Source organism: Lynx rufus, unplaced genomic scaffold (assembly GCF_022079265.1).
Source record: "Lynx rufus isolate CCGP_SWC_20201006 ecotype Redwood Valley unplaced genomic scaffold, mLynRuf1.p SCAF_4, whole genome shotgun sequence".
In the NCBI taxonomy this organism is placed as follows: domain Eukaryota; kingdom Metazoa; phylum Chordata; class Mammalia; order Carnivora; family Felidae; genus Lynx; species Lynx rufus.
The window spans coordinates 8332500-8353777 of record NW_025814856.1 but is presented as its reverse complement, the minus strand read 5'-3'; the positions used below and the strand labels follow the sequence as shown (position 1 = coordinate 8353777).

At 52.7% G+C, this 21278-nt stretch overlaps 2 protein-coding genes across 2 annotated transcripts; one reads left to right on the top strand and one right to left on the bottom strand.

Moving 5' to 3' along the window:
* The first annotated feature begins 441 nt into the window (after positions 1–441).
* On the top strand, positions 442–15393 carry SYCE2 (synaptonemal complex central element protein 2). Its single transcript, XM_047095548.1, has 5 exons — positions 442–475; positions 1114–1229; positions 11999–12209; positions 13659–13847; positions 15218–15393. Exons 1-5 carry the CDS (start codon positions 461–463, stop codon positions 15263–15265), a joined length of 579 nt encoding a protein of 192 aa, XP_046951504.1. The 5' UTR covers positions 442–460; the 3' UTR covers positions 15266–15393.
* Positions 14564–20811, bottom strand: GCDH (glutaryl-CoA dehydrogenase). Its single transcript, XM_047095545.1, has 12 exons — positions 20657–20811; positions 20441–20570; positions 20316–20351; positions 19879–20022; positions 19666–19728; positions 19226–19396; positions 18388–18517; positions 18090–18306; positions 17448–17551; positions 17061–17186; positions 16573–16733; positions 14564–15128 (listed from the first exon to the last, which is right to left on the bottom strand). Exons 2-12 carry the CDS (start codon positions 20529–20531, stop codon positions 15055–15057), a joined length of 1317 nt encoding a protein of 438 aa, XP_046951501.1. The 5' UTR covers positions 20532–20570; positions 20657–20811; the 3' UTR covers positions 14564–15054.
* Between the last annotated feature and the right edge of the window lie 467 nt (positions 20812–21278).

Below are 21278 nucleotides of genomic sequence, written 5' to 3'. Positions count from 1 at the left end.
TAAGAAGCTAACAGTTTTAGAATGCACAAGTAACTCTGACTCAAGGTGGCACTGCATAAACTTTTTCACTTAAGGCAATAGGTCACAATCAAAGAAAAGCAACCGTGAGGCCTTTTTCTTGCAAAGATTTCACGGGACAGCGCGGGTGAAGTGAAACCTAAGCACTAACGCCGAGACAGCTCGATGCCCCCCACCCACAGAGCGCCCAGGAGCCTCCCTTCTGCGCACACGCACGCACAGAGACCGCCCCCTCCTCCAGGCGGCGCCCGCTGCGCGCGCTGCCCCTGGGACAGCCCAACCGCGGATTAACGGCCGACTCCGCCCCGCTGCGCGCGCAAGTTCCCAGAAAGAGGCGGAACCAGGCGCGCGTGATGCAGCACGTGCCCGGGGGGCGCGCGAGCCGGGGGGCGGGGCCGGCGCGTGCGCAGAGAGAGTGAAGGAGAAGGCGGGAAAAGACAGGATGGAGCGGCAGGGAGTACGCGGCGTTTGTTGCCTTCGCGTGGGCGGCGGGCGGACAGACTGGGAACGGCCGAGATCTCGGGCTTCCCTGGCGGACCAGAACCCGGCCGCTTGCCTCCTACCGTCGAGGCCACGCCTCGCCCGGCCGGGCCCCGATTTCTTGACCGACTGACCGGGCCCTGACTGACGGACGGGGGCTGTGTGACTGACAGGGGCCGAAAGGACAGACTTCCACGTATGGCGCGTGGCAGGAGCAGGGTAGAGAAAGTCTCAGACACCCAGGCGCCGCACCCTTTTCTTTTCTACTTTTCCCCCTGCCTCTTCTCCGTCCTCGAAGGACTCGAGCCAGCACACACCCCAGTTAGGAGCCCGGGGCCCCCAGCGCCCCTCCCGGAGCCCCTGCCCTCACCCCAGCCCGCCCCGGTCTCCCCGCCTCCGTCCTCCGGCGCTCCGGGCGCAGGGCCGTCCCAGGGCACGTCCCCGACCTCGTGGTGCCCGTCCCAGCCCCGCGCGTCTCTCCTGGGGGGTCCCCGGCCTTGCGCAGCGGCACACGGAGGTGCCCGGGGTCGAAGGGACGGGAAAGGGGAGGGGGGGGGGTCTGACCCCTTCTCGCCTTCCCTCCTCTGGCCTCTCAAGCGCTGGCTGTGCTCACAGGTGGACCTGCCCCACGTAGAATGCAAGGACCCGGAGCCACAGCCGCTGGGGGACAGCAAGGAGCGGCAGCAGGACGAGGAGAGCCGCGAAGAGGAAGCCGGTCGGGGGCCAGCCAGGTGAGGAAGCCCCCCCGGCCCGACGGGGTCCACACCCTTCTCGTTCCCCCCCCCCCCCCCCCAGTTCTTCCGCGAGCCCCTGCCGGTGTCTGCTTTGGGTGCCTTTGCCCCGCGGAGAGGTCGCGCACCTGCTACGTGCCCGGCATGCTGCAAAGCGCTGGGACACAGTCGGGAGCTGACACTCGCGTGGAGGAGACAGACTGGGGGGGGGGGGAGAGCGGCGGGAGCGGGAGGGGATAGGGAGAGAGTGCCGGTTCAGATCAGAGAATCGGGGAAGTCTTCGCGGAGGAGGTGACGAGTGAACCCTGAGGGTAGGCAGAACTGTGCTGGAGGAGCCCAAGAGGAAGCTGGTGAGAGAGACAGACAGGTAATGGGACTTTGGGTGTTCGTTGCCCGTGAAAAGGTTTGAAATAGGGGGACACGAGGAGACGACAAGCCGGGCAAGGACTATTGTTAATAAAGCTTTATTGGCACATAGGCACGCTCGTCCGTGGCTGCTTCCGCCCAGTCGAGTTTTTGCAGCTGAGACCACAGGGCCCCCACAGCTGAAAAGGTTTACTACCCGGACCTTTGTAGAGGTTTGGAGTCCTCTGGGCGAAGGCATTAAAAGTCTCCCTCCGGCTGCCGTATGTAGAGAACAGATCGGCGAGGGCAGGAGTGGAATCTGGGAGACCAGTGAGGAGGGAGTCGGGATCATCCAGGTGCCAGATGATTCCAACGTGGCCTGGGGTGATCTGCTGAGGTGATGAGAAGTCGGATTCTGGATATATTTAAGAAGGTGGGGGGGCTCCTGGGTGGCTCAGTCGGCTGGGCGTCCGACTTCAGCTCAGGTCACGATCTCACAGTTCGTGGGTTCGAGCCCCGCGTCCGGCTCTGTGCTGACCGCTCAGAGCCTGGAGCCTGTTTCGGATTCTGTGTCTCCCTCTCTCTCTGCCCCTCCCCCGTTCATGCTCTGTCTCTGTCTGTCCCAAAAATAAATAAAAACGTTGAAAAAAAAAATTTTTTTAAATAAATAAACGTTAAAAAAAATTAAAAAAAAAAAAAAAGAAGGTGGGACGGACAGAAACAGCCAAGGGACTAGCTCCTGGAGCCAAAGAAAGAGCAGCATATCAGGGATGACCCAGACAGCTTTTCTCTCGCACATTTATTTATTCACTACGTAAGTTTCTTTATTGAGGGCCTTCTTCGGCCGGACGCTGATGCCGAGCATGCAGCAGTGAGCAAATCGGAATTTCTGCCGTCCTGGAGCTTTCTTTCACTCAGCAATATGCACTTAAAGTTCCTCTGTGTCTTCTCATGGCTCGATAGCCCATTTCTTCCCGGTGCTGAATGACACTCCATGGTCTGGATGGACCACAGTTTGCGCATCCGCTCACCTGCTGAAGGACGTCTTGGTTGCTTCCGCGTTTGGGCAATTCTTTTTTTTTTTTTTTTTTAATTTTTTTTTTCAACGTTTATTTATTTTTGGGACAGAGAGAGACAGAGCATGAACGGGGGAGGGACAGAGAGAGAGGGAGACACAGAATGGGAAACAGGCTCCAGGCTCCGAGCCATCAGCCCAGAGCCCGACGCGAGGCTCGAACTCAGGGACCGCGAGATCGTGACCTGGCTGAAGTCGGACGCTTAACCGACTGCGCCACCCAGGCGCGCGTTTGGGCAATTCTGAACAAAGCTGCTGTAAACATTCATGTGCAGGTTTTTGAGTGGACCTGAGGTTTCACTTCCTTTGGGTAAATACCAAGGAGCACAAGTGCTAGATGAGACGATAAGAGTATATTTAGTTTTGTCAGAAACTTCCAAACTCCTTCCAAAGTGGCTGTGCCAGCTGATATCCCTGTCATCAATGAGAGAGTGTTCCTGTGGCTTGGCATCCTCTCTAGCATTTGGTGTTGTCGGTATTTTGGATTTTTCACCATTTTAATAAGTGTGAAGTAGTGTCTCCTTGTTGTGTTGACTTACAGTTTCCTGAGGAGATACGAAGTCAAACAGCTTCTCATTTGCATGTTTGTCATCCATATGTCTTTTCTGGTGAGGTGTCCAGATCTTTTGCTCATTCTTTAATCTGGTTGTTTATTTCCTTATTGGTTGGTTTGTTTTTTTTTTTGTTTTTTTTTTTGGAGAGAGAGAGAGAGAGAGAGAGAGAGAGAGAAAGTGCAAGCAGGGGAGAGGCAGAGGGAGAGAGGGAATCACAAGCAGGCTACACGCTCCACGTGAGCCCAGCGTGGGGCTCGATCTCATGATCGTGAGATCATGACCTGAACCAAAATCAAGAGTCAGACACTCAACCGACTGAGCCACCCAGGCGCCCCTGTTTCCTTACTGTTTCAAAGAGTTCGTTGTATATTTTAGACCAGTCCTTTCTCAGGCATGTATTTCACAACGATTTTCTCCCAGTTTGTGGCTTGTCCTTCCATTCAGTTTGTTCACTGTGTCTTTTGCAGAGCAGAAGTTTTTCATTTTAATGAAGTCCAACTTACCAATTTTTTTCTGTTGATATTATATCTAAGAAGGTCCTCTAGATTCTTTCCCTTGATCTCTTCCGGAATTTTTATAGTCTTGTGTTTGACATTCAGGTCTGTGATCTAGTTTTTGTGAAAGTGTGAGATCTGTGTCTAGTTCCCCCCCCCCCCACAGCTCTCCAGTTATTTCAACACGATTTGTTGTAAAGACTCCTTTCTCCATTGAATTTTCTTTGCTCCTTTGTCAAAGATCAGTTGACTGTATATGTGTGGGTCTATTTCTGGGCTCTCTACTCTGTTCTCTTGGTCTATCGTCTGTTTGTTCGCCAATAGCACGCTATCTGGATCACTGCAGCTCTATAGTAAGTTGAGGTCAAGTAGCATCAGTCCTCTGCCTTTGTTCTTCTACTTCAGTATTGTATTGGCTATTCTAGGTCTATTGCTGAGCTGATTTTCTAAAAGACAATAATAATAATAGAAATAATAATGTGATTTCAATTGGTGCAAGTGCTGTGAAGAAGCAAAATAGGGTAAGGAGCAACTAGAATGATAGGGAGTTTGGAGTAGTCGAGGAAGTTCTCTAAGGAGGTCTCAGGAGAAGAAACAGCCGCGAGGCCTCGGGGGCCCATATATGCCAGGCCGAGGATGAAGTCTCTGAGGTAGGAATAAGCTTGGTGTGTTCACAAAACAATGATAAGCCCAGCATATCAGGCGTTGTGATTGGCAGCAGGGATCCCCTGAGTCCACCGGGCAGATGTGTTCATACCCTCCCGGTGCTTCCATCTGACCGAGAGGCACATGCCGAACAAGCACTGACAAAGAAGAGATTGGGGTGCTGGGAAAACATTTCCCCTGGGGGCAGCCAGCCCTGAATAGGGAGCCAGAGACAGTGCCCTTGAAGAAGCAGCGCTGAATCCAAAGGTAAGGGAGAGTGGATGTTGGGTGGCCATGGGGGTCGGGAGGAGGAGTTTAGAAGAGTTCATGCAAAGCCCCTGTGCGGTTCAGGGAGCGGAAGGCAGGTCAGTGTGGCTTGGTGTGGGTGGGAGTGCAACAGGAACGCCGGAGAGCTTGGCAGACGCCAGGTCACAAGGCGTTGTGTCAGCTATGGGCTTACTCTGAGGACTTTTTTGGTAATAACTTTATTGAGATATAATTCACGTGCTTTACAATTCACAGACTTACAATGTACAATTCAGTTGTTTTTAGTATATTCACAGAGCTGTGCGAGCATCACCACAGTCAGCTATAACCTTTTCTTCGCCCCAAAAAGAAATCTTGCACCCCTTAACCATCATCCCCTAGTCTCTGCATCTTCCCCAGCCCCCTGGTAACCACTACTTTCTGTTTCTACGAATTTGCTTCTGCTGGACATTTCATATAAATGGAATCCTACACTTATGTGGTCCTTTGTGACTGGTTTCTATCACTGAGCACAGTGTCTTCAGGGTTTATCCATGTATCAGAACTTCATTTCTCCACGTGGCTGAATAATATTCTATATTATGGGATCCACCACATTTTATTTATCCATTCATTGGTTGATGGACATTTGAGTTGTTTCTGCTTTTTGGTCCTTGTGAGTCATGCTGCTGTGAAGATCCATGTACAAATTTTAGTGTGGACATATATTTTTTCATTTCTCTGGGATACCTAGGAGGGGAATTGTTGTGGCAGAGACGCACCATGTTCTGGTTCCTGTATTCCAAAGACACTGGCTGCGTTGTGGGGAATGGGTGGGAGGGGACGTGAGTGGACATGGGGAGACCTCCCCTGGAGGTAGCATCTAGCAGGGCAGATGGAGAGGAACTCTTGAGAGGGTGGCAGGATCATTTAGTGAGGCACGAGGAAGGGGAAGAACCAAGGATGCCTCCCAGCTAGTGTGCTACAAAACAGTGAAAATGCCCGTGTGTCAGGCATTGTGATTGGCACCAGGGACCCTCCTGCTGTGGTGTGCTGGAGCCAGCGCCTCCCAGCTCCAAAGAGCTGGTTCTACACATCTCTTCCCAACATAGCACTTAGTGACTTTTTGTTGGTAGCTTGAAATTGGCTATAGTGGGAGTCTGCACCATGGAAATTGGCAAGCATTACAGATCAGACCTTTTTTTCTCCCCCACAGAGAGCCACTTGCTAAGTGTTTACTAGCACACCGCTTTAGACCGGTTTCCAGCAGGTAGTGGTTTCGGTGGCAGAGGCAAGAACACGGGTTCCATTTTACCCTTGTTGAGCTTGAGGTGACTGGGGACATGCATGCGAACGCATCCAGAATACAGCTGGACTTGCTGACCTGGAACTCAGGGTGGGACAAGGGACTACAGGTGGACTGTGGGTGTCACTGTTTCAGAGGCAGGGGCAGGGTGAGTGAGCTCACCTGGGGAAGGAGTGAGACAAGGCCAGGCTCAGGACAGGACTCTGAGGACTCTGGGTATAAAGCCAGCTTCTCCCCACCTCCCAGATTCCTCAGTTGTAAAGCAGGCTACAAGGTGGGGTGGTTTCTAGATGTGTATTATCAATTCAGGAGCAGAAAAAAAGAAGGAAATGACTGAAGTCATTTGCTTGATAACATCTTCCTGCAAATAGCATGTTTAGACCTGGATTTAAGTGACAGACACAGACAATAGCATATCAAAGACTTCATAAGTTCCACAGGAGCTTTGGGCCGAAAAAACAGATGGATTAGAACCGGTGCAAGGGCCAATTAATAGATCAGCAGCAGGCACTCAGTGACATGATTAAAATGTGAACACATTTTGGGAGAGAAAAGCAGAATGTGAAGAATGGGTTCAGTAGCTTTGAGTCAAACCTTCCCCCTTCCTGGCTGTACTTCAGCAAAACCTCATTTTGCCCAAGCAGCGGAGATTCTGTTGTGTTCCTCCTTGAATGTTTGATTAGCTTGCCTCCCCTCCTGGGCCTGCCGCCTGCGGTGGTCAGAAGTGGCTGGCGGATTGTTTACTTGTATATCTGTTAGAGGCCACGGAGGGAGGGCCCCGCCAGCGGGCGGCTCTGGCTCAGACGCCTGCCAATCACAGCTTTACCTGGAGCGAACAGATGGTCTCTTTACTTAGACCCATTTCCTCACCGTTCCCGGGCCCCCTGCCAGCGCGGGCCCTACTCGGGAACTGTGTCCCAATCCTCGCAACTGAATTTGGGACTCCTTAGGAGGACAGATCGTAAAAGATGAGCGTGGTAAAGTGTTCACAGCCCCCACCCCGAGTCTCCCCCACTCGACCCCTCTGCGGACCATGCACACCCAGCCTGCTTTGTTGGGCCTACTTCCATTCTCTGGCATCCATCCAGAGTTGGGCAGCAGAAGCAGGCCTGGGAATGGGGGAAGCCAATGAAGAGGACACTGTGCATTTTGTTTATTAAAGTTAATTGGTGAACGCAGGCCCAGGGAAGCCTATGATTCATTAGCATCCCGATTAATATGCAGCTGCTGAGTATTAAGAAAAATGAAATGGAAAGAAGGAAATCCCCAAAGGAGAGGTTGGAAAAAATCAGGAAGCTCTCTGCAGACATCTGATGCAGGCCTTTGTCCCACCACGAAATTTGAATGAGATGAATTCAAGTGATTTTTCACCATTTGCATAGCTGCCATGAAGCCCGCTCCAGCCCCATCCCTCGAGCCTGAGAAAGGAGCGACTTTGAACTGTCAGCAGCTCCAGCAGCTTGTGAGCAATTACATAAAAAGAAGCACCTGTTTTTATCGTTGATTTTAATTTCAGGATCCTTACACTGTCGGGACAAGGCAACTATGGGTACAAGGAAGTTTGTGAGCAGGAATGTTACACCTGGCTCTGGAAGAAGTTCCTTCCTTTAAGCATTCATTGAATATCTGTGCCGCCTTGGGGATGTGCAGAATGCAGTCCCCATCCTGACCGTGCACAGTGTGCTGGAAGGATTGAATGTGTATAAACCATGGGAGTGTTGTGATCAGTAAGTGGAGGTGCTGTGGGTGCAGTAGCAGGAACTCCGAATGGTGAAGTTGTATGAAGGGAAAGTCATTTCAGGCAAAAGCTGATGGGTTTGGTGAAGTTGTTGAAGGTTCCAAATTGCTCAGAGTGGAGGGTAGAAAGGGAAGGTGGCAGCTAGGGCCCTCCCTGGAAGGCCCTGTGTGCCGTGCTAGGGAATGTACTTGGTCCCGTGGCAGGTGGGAACTCTCATAAGCTGTCAGGCAGGAGTAGGACATCAAATTGCAGTTCAGAAGGTCCCTAGGGACCGGGTGAGACATGCTAGGTGAATTGCAGATGATGCAGACGAAATGATAGATTTGGGAGAGATTAAGGAGTTGGAAAGGAGGGCTTTCTCACAGGATGTGGAGGATCAGAGAGAAGCTGGACTCTAGACTCACTGCTGAGTTTCTGGCATGGGAACTAGGTGGCTTTTGGTGTCATAGGAAGATGTTGATATCAGCGTGCAAATTCGAAGGAGTTTCAGATGCTTCTGGGACAGCTAAGTAGAGAAGGTCTGGAGGTAGTCAGATATGTTGTTGGGAGCTCAGGAGACAGACATGGACCAAGAATAAGCTTGAAGGTTGTGGTAGCTTGAAGATGGATGGTAATGAAAGCCCTTGCTGGCCATTCATTTATTCCATGCCCCTTTACTACTGCTATCATGAAGCGTAGGTGAGTGACACATAGCCCAGTCCTCCCAGAGACTATGGGGGAGAGGCTAAGGTGCAGTCGGTGACACGGTAGGTGCTGTGTGCACGTAACTCAGCCAGAAGAGAGTTTCTAGAAGAGGCAGGATGTAGGTAGGGAAAAGGACTGCCAGGGCATTCCAGCTACAAGGGTGCCTTTGGGGAATGACAGGTTGTGCATTGTGAGGTGGTGGGTTAGCAGGAAAGGCCGACAGGGAGGAGGTTTGAGGGTTCTGGCTTCAGAGCAAGGATGTGAACGATGGTGTAAAGGGAAGAGAGCGGGGCCAGCAACAGAGCCTGGGGATGCCACGTGATGGGAATGGCAGGGAAGGGTGGAGCCAGAAGGTCAAGGGACTTATGGTCTGAGGTATCTTCCAGGTGCCACTGGGGACCTTGGCAGGAGACTCTTCATTTGAGAACTGGGGCAGGAACAAGTGGGCTGAGAAGAGAGTGAGAGGTGAGAAATATGCTCAGAAAGTGTCAGCAGCTCTTTTTAGAAGAGCTACGTGTCTGTGAAGGGGAGGAAAGAGGAAGGTGGCTGGCCGAGGGATAGCTGGTGTTTGAGGGGAGGGGTATGGGTATGTGTGTTGTTTTAATACATAAAACTGGAGATGCCATGCCTTGGAAAGGGCCAGCCCAGAAGAGAGATCAAAGGTACAAGAAGAGGGCAAGGTGCAAAGGGGATTGGGATCAGGAGCCTGGCAGAGGCATGGAACCCTTCACTGACTGCCAAGCTGGGAGTTTGGAAAGAGGAAGGGTAGTTGTGGATGCATTTATGGGGGGTGCAGTGGAGGGAGTTATTGGCCTGCACTGTTTCTGTGTCTGCTCAGCCTGAGGGGAAGCAAGTGTGGGATCAGGGACAGGAGAATTATGAAAGTTTGGAATGACTTGAGAGGAATGAGAAGGAGGAGACCAGAGCACAGACAGGATTCCCAGTCCTAAGGACTCCCAGAGGCTCGAGAGCAAGACTCTGCAGGAACCCTGTTCACGGGATCACGATTTCGTCCAGTGTCATTCAAGTTCCTGAGTTTGAGAAAAAATACAGCACTTGGTTACGAGAGTCAGGGTGGAGTTTTGGTGTGGGTGTGACACAGGGTTGAAGGGAAGAGCAACTGAGGCCCCCAGCTGGAGACTGAAGTAATAGAGCCCCTGGTTTAGGCTGAACAGGAGGGCAGTCAGTGCTTGAGGTCTCAGGGAAATCAAATGCCAGGTTTTCTTGAACCTGTGTCCCCAACTTCATTACCATCATGCAAAGCATGCCTGTCTTTTTAGGAGCCATCCATTTTGTGTTTTTCACATGCATCCAAATGTTACAAAAGTCTGAATGTTAAAATACCAGTGTGGGGGTGCCTCACAGTCTCAGGGTTGTGAGTTTGAGCCCCATGTTGGGTGTAGAGATTACTTAAGAATAAAATCTTAAGGGGCACCTTAAGTCAGTCAGTTAAGCATCTGACTTCGACACAGGTCATGATCTCATGGTTTGTGCGCTCGAGCCCTGCTTCTCTCTCTCTCTGCCCCTCGTGGGATTCTCTCTCTCTCTGCCCCTCACTCACTTGAGTCCTTTCCTCTCCCCCCCAAAAAAATAATAAATTTTCTAAAAATCTTAAAAAATAAGAAAAAAGTGAATGTCCAAGGTCTGAATTAATCTTCTTTTGCCTCACTTCCCTGAAGGAAAGGAGTAATCGCAAGCTAAGGGGGTCATAAACTCCTTTGGTAAACCTTTGTCCTACAGTAAAATGACTTTTTATGAGAATCCTCAGGAAGCCTTTAGTTGCTCTGTTGTTTTCTAGTTGACATAAGTCTTTGCTATAGATCATCTGCCTCAGGGACACACTTTCCCATCTTGATAATTGCACTGGCCACACATGTCCTGCCTTGGAGGCTGGTGAACTTGTATGTTTTGTACAAAGCCAGAGGAGGAAAGAATAGATCAGATGGAAGGTGTCCTTAATTCATTCGACAAACAATGGAAGATTTACTATGTGGCGAGTGCTGGGAATTCAGAGATAAATAGGACACAGCCCTTTGGCGGGGGGTGGGGGGAGGAAGGGATGTGAGCTGTGACAAGCACATGCAGTGATAGAGACAGGCACAGGGTCCTTCTCAAAGGAGCATTGGCCTGGGCTAGGCCTCACAGGTCAAGTCAGAGAGTCAGCACAAGCCAATGAGGCAAGAAATGATCTGGCAAAAGGAATACTCAAGGGCCAGGACACAACTGAAGTCTTGGGCCTGGGAACTTTCATGCAGATGAGAGCTCTGGACACCCAGGCTCTTGTGCTCAGGGATTTTACTGTGCTTGTATCCTGAGCCAAATGAAGAGCTTAGCCAGTCAGGAAACCACCAAGAAAAAATAGTTTTATGGGGGAAGCATCCAAAACTCAAGATGTAATTTTCTAAGGAATCGGTGCCTGGCTTGTGGTCTTGGCTGACCTTATGGTTGCTCGTCACCTGGTGTGTTTAGGAACTGCTCTCTTGGCACCTCTGAGTCTCGGCCATTAAGACCTGGGAGGACCTCAGAGGGTGAAGAAACTGAGGACCCCAGGGGCAGCAGGACGTGGGCTGCGAGTCAGGCCACTGGGTGCCACACCCAGCTCTGCCACACACTGGCAGAGAAAGTGACATAACCACGCTGAGCCTGTGTCCTCAGCTATGAGGTAGGTAAAGATGATGAGTGGACCAACCCCAAAGCATGGTCAAGAGGATGCAGCACAGGCGTTGAGCTTAGCACAGTGCCTGACAGATGGAAGGTGCTTACAGATCAGACAAACCAGAGATGAAGGACAAAAAGAAATGGGGCCCAGAAACAATGATGCAAGTCCCCCTAATCCTGTTTAAAGAAGAGAGAGATTTGGGGCACCTGGGTGGCTCAGTCGGTTAAGCATCCAACTTTAGCTTGGGTCATGATCTCACCGCTCATGAGTTTGAGCCCCATGGTGGGCTCTGTGCTGACAGCTCAGAGCCTGGAGTCTGCTTCGGATTCTGTGTCTCCTCCTCTTTCTACCCCCTCCCCACTCCTACTCTGTCTCTCAAAAATAAACGTTACAAAATTAAAAAAAAAAACTCTTACAGGTTTTGAGAAAGCAATCTATATGCAGACTCCTTTTAAAAAAACTTTTTAAATGTTTATTTTGAGAGAGAGAACACACACAAGAGCAGGGGAGGGGCAGGGAGAGAGAGAATCTCAAAGCAAGCTTCGCGGTATCCGTGCAGAGCCCAACATGGGGCTTGATCTCTCGAACCATGAGATCATGACCTGAGCCAAAATCAAGAGTCAGACACTCAACTGAATAAGCCACCCAGGCACCCAATATATGCAGAATCCTTCTAGATTTTTACAGTCTCTGCCTCGATCTATAGTTGTTTATATACTATAAATAGTTTGATGCTTATTTCAAAGCAGCAAGTGGTGTAATGAAATGACTGTGGGTTTTGGACTCAGGCAAATCCCCCTGTTCTGGAACCTTAAGTGGATTTTGTTGGCACCTCTGGGTCTGTTTCCTCAATTATAAAATGAGGATACTGCCCCTGCCTCTCAGGGCAGTGTGTGAATGAAATAAACAAGCGTCGCCCACAGGAGACACACAACACTGGTTCCCCTCCCACCACAGAGCTAATTCAGATCAGCAGCACTCTCAGGAGAGCTTGGTGTTGACCTCAGTTTCCTGTACTTTCAGAAGTCAGGTTTCTAGCCCCTCTATCGCCACCTCCAGTGCCAACCGCCAGCTGATGATGCTAGAAGGGAAGTCAGGACCCTACTTTTCCTCTCTGGACTCGAGCATCGACATCCTGAAGAAGAGGGCCCAGGACCTGATTGAAAACATCAACGAGAGCAGGCAGAAGGACCATGCACTCATGACCAACTTCAGGGACAGCCTCAAGATCAAGGTGATGGATTCTCCCACACACTGCAAAGCCCCGGTCTGCAGGGAGAGGGAGTCCTATGTAAAGGGTGAAAGGGGAGGGAATGAGCTGCTGCTGCTAAGCAAACTGCATATAGTACCACATGACAGGGCCAGGATGAGGAATGAAGGTCCCTCTTGCACCCACAGCCCAGCCAGCCCTCTTATTTCATGCCAGTGCTAATGGCCAGGGGAGTAGGGACTGAGAGCCTTCATTGTCACACCCATTTGTCCTCCAAAAGTTGAATGGTTTGTGGGGTGCCTGACTGGCTCAGTCAGTATAGCCTGCAACTTTTTTTTTTTTAATGTTTGTTTCTTTTTTTTTTTGAGAGAGAGACAGAGTGTGAGCAGGGGAGGGGCAGAGAGAGAGAGGGAGACCTAGAATCCAAAGCAGGCTCCAGGCTCTGAGCCATCAGCACAGAGCCTGATGTGGAGCTCGAACCCAAAAGCTGTGAGATCATGACCTGAGCTGAAGTCAGACGCTCAACTGACTGAGCCACCCAGGCGCCCCTATAGCCTGCAACTCTTGATCTTGAGGTTTTAAGTTCAAGCCCCACATGGGGTGTAGAGATTAGCTAAAATTCTGGGGCACCTGGGTGGCTCAGTTGGTTATAAGTGTCTGACTTTGGCTCAGGTCATGATCTCACTGTTCGTGGGTTTGAGTCCTGCATTGCACTCTGCTGTCAGCACAGAGTGAATTCTGTCTCCCTCTCTCTCCGCCCCCTCCTGCATGCATTCTCTCTCCCTCTCGCTCAAAAATAAAAATAAACATTAAAAAAAATTTCTATGATCCCACTACCCAGAGGCTACTTTGTCACATTTTCTTTTTGAGAGACAGAGACAGAACATAGGTGGGGGTGGGGGGGGGCAGAGAATGAGAGGGAGACACAGAATCCGAAGCAGGCTCCAGGCTCTGAGCTGTCAGCACAGAGCCCGATGTGGGGCTCGAACCCACGAACTGTGAGATCATGACCTGAGTGGAAGTCGGACGCTTAACTGATTGAGCCACTCAGGCACCCCTGTTACATATTTTCTCACTAACTTGTTTGAGTCTGTTCAATATATACATACATACATATATCTGGGTGACTCAGTCAGTTGAGCATCTGACTCTTGATTTTGGCTCAGGTCATGATCTCACTGTGGAATCGAACCCTGCATCAGGCTCAACAGCACGGAGCCTGCTTGGGATTCTCTCTCTCCCTTCCTCTCTCTCTCTCTCTCTCTCTCTCTGCCTCTCCCCTGCTGTGCTTTTTCTCTCTCTCAAAATAAATGAACATTAAAAAAATTCAAAATATAGGCAATTTCACCTCCAGTCACTGGAATTTTTTTACCATTTTTATAAGATATATTGCAGAAATCTTAGCCATTTAAAACAAATGTCTTGTGATGTCCCTTCCTTGATTTTCTAAAAATATGCCTTATTCTTTAAAAGGTTTCAGACCTGACAGAGAAGCTAGAAGAGCGGATGTACCAGATTTACAATCACCACAACAAGATCATTCAGGAAAAGCTCCAAGAGTTCACCCAGAAAATGGCAAAGATCAGCCACTTGGAGACAGAGCTCAAACAAGTGTGCCACACCGTGGAGACAGTGTACAAAGATCTGTGCATCCAGCCTGAGGTACGAGATATAAACTCCTGCATGGGGCCACCTCCTGAGGAAGGAGAGTTGTGGAGGCTAAGACGAAAGCAAATGTCAACACAAACCAAGTCTGTCAGCACCGTGCCCAGCCCTAAACCCCACAGGGGCCACTGTCACTGCAAAAATCCTTCAGACGCTCTTGCCATCTCACTGGTGGCCCCAGGTTCCCCTCTGCGGTGGTGTGTCTGAGCTGAGAAGCTGGACCGCTGTTATTTCCCACCACTGTGTGGTCAGCTGTGTGGTGACAGAAAGGACAAAGGCCTCTCTGTCTACAGCCCTCAGCCCTGGTCAGCACCTAACCAGGGTTATTACAGCAGAGCCCAAGACTCAAGACACAGGCCAGACCACTTGAGGGGGGAGATCCCCACCACACGGCCCCACATTTTTCCTGTGACCGAAATGACTTCTTGGGTGCTTACGATTAAACATGGCCTTGGGGCGCCTGGGTGGCGCAGTCGGTTAAGCGTCCGACTTCAGCCAGGTCACAATCTCGCGGTCTGTGAGTTCGAGCCCCGCGTCAGGCTCTGGGCTGATGGCTCAGAGCCTGGAGCCTGTTTCCGATTCTGTGTCTCCCTCTCTCTCTGCCCCTCCCCCGTTCATGCTCTGTCTCTCTCTGTCCCAAAAATAAATAAACGTTGAAAAAAAAAATTAAAAAAAAAAAAAAAAAAAAAAACATGGCCCAACACTGTGGGGTCAGACATGCAAACTCTTTATTATTCTCTCTTTCGCTTTCATTCTGCTCCAACCTCCAGCATAAGGCACTTACCCCCAGGATGGGAGGATCAGAGGGCACACAGTGAACTCTTGCTGTGGGGGGGGGGGGGGAGGCGCGGGGAGGCGGGATTTGCTCAGACACCAGATCAGTGTCACAGAGAATGCTTCCATGTTACTCTCCTTCCCTCTCCCTGCTCCCTTGTCAAGAGAAGCTTCTGTTCCAAGATAAGTGGAATCCATTCCCATCCACGGTTAAAAGTGGGTTGAGAAACTTGGTACAGAGAGTCCCATCTTCTTTTTAAGGAACACATTTGAATGACTTCAAAGGGAAAATTTTGATAATTAAGAATCAGTGTCTCTCACTTCCCACTATAAAAATTGGCTCCATCTGCCATCTCCCTGAGTAAGCTCAGAGCGTAGCATTTCCCTGGGAAGGAGCCGGAGGCCATCTGGGCTCCCGGGTGAAGTGTGCTCACTTGCTGGCCGTGAACGCTTGGATCCCCGTGATTGCCCTTCCAAGGATCAGAGCATGAATGTCGTGAGTGCCTGGACAAGACAAATACAGAGTTGGTTTGGAGTCTGAACAGCTCATGACTTCCCTTTAAAGTCAATCTTCATGTCTCTCCTCCCCCTAGGCTATTACTGCGGAAGAAGAACAAACCCACAGAGATGGTGAGAGCTGACAGCTTCTGGGAGAGTCCCCTCTTAGGCTCAGAGGCCACCGTTCAGGCCATGCTGAGAAAATTGTTTTTCACAGTTCTGTAAGGCATCTTGGCCAAAAAATGAAATAAAATAAAATAATCCAAAAGTCCTTGTGCCAGACCCAAAACTTCAGCAAGCCCAGCTCTGGCCATGGGCCCAGCTTTGGCACTCCCTACGCTTGGCAAATTCACCCCCTCCCCTGCACAGGTGGTTAAATGTTTGATTTTCAACCCATTCATGCTCCTTTCCCAGAGGCTGAGATTGCTGCAGAGCTCTGTGGGGACAGGTCAGGCCCTTCTTACCTACAGACGGGATGGGAAAGCAAGTATCAGATTGCTTGTCCCAGCTGATCTCCCCTGTCCTAAAGCCACTATCCCCATGTCCCACATCCTCTGCTCTTAACTCTGGGTAACATTTTACAGCCCTCAGTGCTCTTATATGCTTTTCCTCAGCTTAAAGGGGTAGAAGGCAGGGATTACTGCCTCCTTCTTATGGAGCAAAATAAGTGTGTTTATTTCCTAAAGTGTATCTCTGACCCGGTCCCTCCCCTGCATAAAACACCCTGAAGGCCCTCCTCTGCTTGTCCTCAGGGTCATTCCCACACCTCAACCCTCCCTCTTGCTTTTTCTGGAATGTCCCATCCAGAATAGCACACAGAAGCTATTTCAAAAAAAAGAAAGAAAAGAAAAAGCTATTTCACTGCCTCTGCCCAGGGAGCTATACCTCTCTTAAGGCCTAACATGCTCCCACTTTCTTCCCAAGATAAGCACCCGCCTCTTACAACTCCCCCTTTTTCTGCCTGGCTCATACTAGACTGTACTTTTTTTAATGATTTTCTTTCCATGTCTGTCTTCCCCAGGGGTTCTGGGCCCAGTGTTAGTCACAACCGGCTCCCAGGTGCAGACACCACAGCCTGATCATGATTTATCTTTTTTTTTTTCTCTTAACATAAAAGGGAGTGGTGATTCCTGTGTGTAGCTGCACTCGCTCCCTGGCATCCACCAGCTCACTCTAGGCATCGTGCCCCACTCTGGGGATGCCCAAGGAGGTTGGAAGCAGTCTGGGGAGCACCCCTCCTCCCGAGCACCATGGGGGAAAGGGCTCAGAGCATTTCACTTCCACAGTCCCAGTGTGAGCTACCCCTACTAAGAATACAGAGTGGGACTTGTCCCAGGTCACACTGCTAGTGATGACAACTGGGAGCAGGGCTCAGGCCTGCTGTCCCCACCCCCCTTCTCTAGACAGTGAGGCCGCTGTAACACTCCTCCCCACAGAGCCCCAGCCCTACCTTCATAGGTGTTCACAGACTCCAGGTTCATGACATGCCGGATCACGTGATACTCATCAGAAATCCCATTCCCCCCTAGCATGTCTCGGGCCTGGCGGGCGATATCCAGGGCCTTCCCACAGTTATTCCTCTTCAGCAGGGAGACCATTTCCGGAGTGGCCCTGGGAGTGGCACAGACATGGAACAAGTAAGGGGTCACAAAAACCTGACCCCAGGCATCCCTAAGCCCTGGGCAAACCCCCCCTGGGCAAAGCCAGGGGAAAAGATTCCCCAAGTCACAGACACAGCAGCAGGCACTGAGCTCCCAGTTAGGGATAAGCGGGCAGTCTTGTCCCATCAAGGCCAAGAGGGCAAGAAGAGATAGGTCCCCAGGAACCACCAGGCAGGAAGGACATTTCTCCCCAGGGCCAGCCACCACCATGTCCAGGAGGGGCACGGCGTCCCTTCCTTGCTGCCTCCACCCTGCTTCCCCGATATGCGGCCCCTACTTGTCTTGGTCCTTTAAGCGGCCAAGCTGCAGGCAGGCGTGAAGGCCCAGCGTGATCTCAGTGAGCATGTCTGCCAGCTTCTTCTGAATCAGCTGGTTCCTGGCCAGTGGGGCTCCAAACTGGATCCTAGGCGGGCAAGTTCAGGGTAAGTATGAGCAAGTTCACGCCCCAGTCTAGGAAGCCTTCCCAGGCTGCCTCGGCCCTCGCTAAGTTCACCCTGGCCCTGTCATTGAGTCAACCCCTCACTGCTCAAAAGGACTTCCCAGGCTGTTATACCGAGTGAGAAACTTACGTCCGGTGGGCGGGGAATGGGGAGTCACCAGTTGGGTAAGGGATGGAGCCCCTGCCCCCCCACCCCCAAGAGCCCTCCTGGCAACCCCCACAAACCTATCCAGGGTGTACTGCCGGGCTGTGTGCAAACAGAATTCGGCAGCTCCGAGCACGCCCCAGGTGATGCCAAACCGGGCATTGTTTAGGCAGCCAAAGGGCCCCTGTAGGGTTGAGAGAGGGGCCTCAGCCCCACCGGGAGCTGAAAGGCCCTGTGCAGAACTAACTCTCAAGTAGGGGGAAGCCCCCTCTCCAGACACGCAGTCGGTATAAACAGAGGGACTCAGGGCAGCCATTTGGATCCCACACGGTCCTGGCACCAGAGCTCATGCACAGCAAGTCTTGCTCGGCGCCTGCTCACCCTTGGTTTGCACGCAGTTTTATCCAGCCCAGGATCTGGGTTGGATGCTCAGGTCTAGGAGGTGACATAAGGAGACAAAAAGATGCACACGCATCAAAGGGTTAAACTGGTTCCGGACTGTATGTGTCCAGGGCAGAGCCGGTATATGCAAGATGGTCACCAAAGGGGCAATTTCCACACATCGGCGAGCCAAGCAGAACCTCTCAGAATCACTAGTGTGTGGGCTCCACAAGCACAGGGACTGTGTCTGTTCCCCAGCTGGGTCCCCGGCCTGGGGCCTGCCCAAGAAAGCTGAGCCAGCAGGTGACCTGATACCAGTTCCCAAGGTGGCCATTGCTCACCGACAGACCAGATACGTCAGGCAGCACATTCTCCTCCGGCACCTCCACACCGTCCATGACGATCATGCCTGTGGACGACGCCCGCAGGGAGAACTTGCCCTCAATCTTGGGGGCTGAGAGGCCCCGCATCCCCTTCTCCAGCAGGAAGCCCCGAATGCGGCCATCTTCACATCGAGCCCACACTACAAACAGGTCGGCCACAGGTGAATTGGTGATCCTGGGGGAGGGACAGGCAGTGAGGATCTGGCCACCTCCCCCCTGCCCCTGCCCACCTGCCTGAGACACCCAGACCCCTCACCAGGTCTTGGTCCCGTTGAGGGTGTAGCTCTTGTTAGATGGGTTGTGACGGGCTCTGGTCTCCATGCTGCCAGGGTCACTCCCATGGTTGGGCTCTGTGAGCCCGAAGCAGCCCAGGAGCTCCCCCTTGGCTGCAGGCACAAGACAGGGTCACAAATCTGCCTGTCCCCCACTCATCCCCTCAACTGAAAATTGTCAGTCTCTCGATCAAGCCAGGCCAGAGGCAGACCCAACCCTGCTCTCGTGGCACTCCCAGGGGGTATGGGGACAGCCTCAGCCCCCCAGGCCACAGTAACAATGCCACGATGGGGAGAGGCCACCACAGGAGTCAGGAAGGAGTCAGATAATCTGTCTTACAGTCAGTGAAAAGGAGTTAAGCAGGAGGAGGAAGGACGGAGAAGAGTGGTCCCAGCAGGGGGTACGGATGTGCCAAGGCCCAGTAGTACATTCGGAGAATCCCAAGAAGCCGAGTCTGGCTGAGGAGAAGCAGTCAAGAGAGTGGCCAAAGGTGAGCTGGAATGGTCAGCAGAGGCCTACTCATGTGCGGCCTTGTGGACTCAGTCAGAAAGTTAAGACTTTAAACTCTGGGCTGGGGATGGGGGAGCAAATTAGGAGGGAGATGATGGTGGTGAGAGAGCGGCAGAGTCGAGAGACACCTAGGAGGGGACAGTCCGGATCAGACGGAGCAGCGGGGCCCCGGGGTCTGCAGGGAACCTCGGTGGCCACTGGGGCTATCTTGGAAGTAGGGGCAGAGGCAGGCTCTGGGGACAGTCCCATTCCTAAGTTCCAGACCACTGGGGTGGTCTGGTTTCCGGCAGGCTCCACAGGCAGCTGCTCACCCAGCCGGGGCAGGTACTTCTGCTGCTGGGCCTTGCTGCCATAGGCGTAGATGGGGTGCATGACGAGGGAAGACTGGACGCTCATTGCTGACCTATAGCCGCTATCCACCCGCTCCAGCTCTCGGGCTAGGAGCCCATAGGCCACAGAAGAGACTCCGGCACAGCCATACCCTGAGGGGAGGGGAGGGAAGACAGGGCAATGGGAGACAAAGCCCAGTGTGATTCCTGGGGTCCAAGAGACAGAGCTACATAAGGGAGCCCAAGGAGGGGGCACCAAGCTGGCCCTAGCTTGAGGGTTTATTCATTTTCCCTCGCAGCCAGTTTCAGAAGGAGGCATAACAGCCTCGCTTTGCAGATTGGGAAACTCAGGATCAGGGATAGGAAGGGGCTTTCCAGGACACAGCGGGGGCGGCGGCGTGTGGAGATAAATCTGTCCCTACCTTTGATGGTGGGGCCCAGCACACCAAGCTCCCCCATCTCTGAGATGATCTCCCGGTGAAAAACTGCAAAGACACGGATGCCCACATTCAGGCCCAGCCCCAGCCCACTGGAGCCCCCATCCCAGCGGCACAGGAGTCCAGGGGCCCAGCTAAAGCAGGCAGAGCAGGTGCGCACGGTAGGGAGTACACACCCACCCCCGCCTGCCTGGGCACCTTCGTTGCGATTGGCCAGCAGGATTCGGGGCATGAGGCGCTCCTGGCAGTAGGTGCGGAAGGTGTCCCTGATGAGGATCTCATCCGCGGTCAGCTGCTCCTCCAGCAGCAGCGGGTCCCTCCAGTCAAATTCAGGACGTGAGGCTGGGACAGGGAGCAGAGAGTGGGGCCGGGCTTGACTCAGCCCAGCCCACCACCGCACCCTCCTCTCCTGGAATCCTCAGCCCCACTCCTCCACTCCCATCTGGCTCCTGGTGGATGTGGGTTGCAGAGAAGACTGACAAGATGGCATTTCTCCGGGAAACTCACTGCCTCTGGCCCTGGCCACGCCCTGCCTCCCCGCCCCGGCAGTCGTCGATTCTGGGACAGAACCCACCCGGGGCAGACAGACAGCTGGACAAGGGCCGCAGACGCCCGGCGCAAGGAGGGGTCCTTACACTTGGCCGCTCGGTTCTGTGTCTTCCCGCCCTTTTCTGCAAACACAAGACGGGAAAGTCACCCCGGGAATGTTCCCGAGCCTCCAGTTCCACCCTCCCCGCCCTGCCCCCGACCCGGCACTGACCAGTTTGCGTCGCCGCCGAGCCCCACTCGCGCAGGAGGCTCAGGCCTGGTCCACGGCTCAGCAGCCGCCCGGAAACGCCTCTCAGGGCCATTTGAGCAGCGGACGGGCAAGCGGAGCAACCACGGCCAACCTGGAGGAGCAGGAGCGTCAGAGCGGCGTGGCTCCCACCAGCAGGCCTGGCCCCTGGCACCAATCGCCCCTCTCGCCGGTGCTTACCTGAGGCCTCCGCGCTCACCGTACAGTTCACAGTACAACAGGCAAAAGCTTCTGACCTCTGGAGGGGGTGGGAGGGGCGGATGCCGAATGGGGCCTCTCATTGGTGTGTGCTCGGACTCGGCTCCTCCACAGCTCTGCCTTTTAAAAGGGCCACGGTAGCCTTGCCGGTGGAGCCAGGAGCGCCCAGGCCAAGTTTTATTAGCTGCTTTAAGAAGCAGAACAGGGAGGGGGCGGAAGGTGAGTGCTGGGAGCCAATTGGCCAGCTAGATTCCTGTTCTGATTGGCCCTAGGAGGGGGCTTGGCCTACACCTGATTGGTCAGTTGCAGGGGGCGTGTGCGGAGGGATTCTGGCGCTTAAGTGAGGCAACTGAGGCACGAGAAAAAAAGAGTCCTGGAACCCAGACCTCGATGTCTCCTCTAATGGGTGCTGTGGGGGTGTGGGGTGGGCTCCAGTGGGCGATCTCAGTCCAACCTGCCAGTCTGTTCCAGGAAGTATGGGTAGCCACGTGTGACTGCGTGCGTGACTTGGAGTGATTCCATGCGCTGTGCTTCAAACGTCTATGTGTGTGATTGTGGCTATGCATCTGTAGGTGGGTGCGTGTGCGACGTTGTGGGGCGGTTG

Bases quoted from the DNA above. Each gene is read 5' to 3' on its own strand.
- SYCE2 (XM_047095548.1), top strand. The intron at 1,230-11,998 runs GTGAGGAAGCCC...CTGTACTTTCAG, and splicing joins GCCGGTCGGGGGCCAGCCAG to AAGTCAGGTTTCTAGCCCCT. The intron at 13,848-15,217 runs GTACGAGATATA...TCCTCCCCCTAG, and splicing joins ATCTGTGCATCCAGCCTGAG to GCTATTACTGCGGAAGAAGA.
- GCDH (XM_047095545.1), bottom strand. From the start codon at position 20,531: ATGGCCCTGAGAGGCGTTTCCGGGCGGCTGCTGAGCCGTGGACCAGGC. The intron at 20,352-20,440 runs GTCAGTGCCGGG...TTGTGTTTGCAG, and splicing joins CTCGGCGGCGACGCAAACTG to AAAAGGGCGGGAAGACACAG. The intron at 16,734-17,060 runs GTAGGGGCCGCA...TGCCACTCCCAG, and splicing joins CGCTTAAAGGACCAAGACAA to GGCCACTCCGGAAATGGTCT.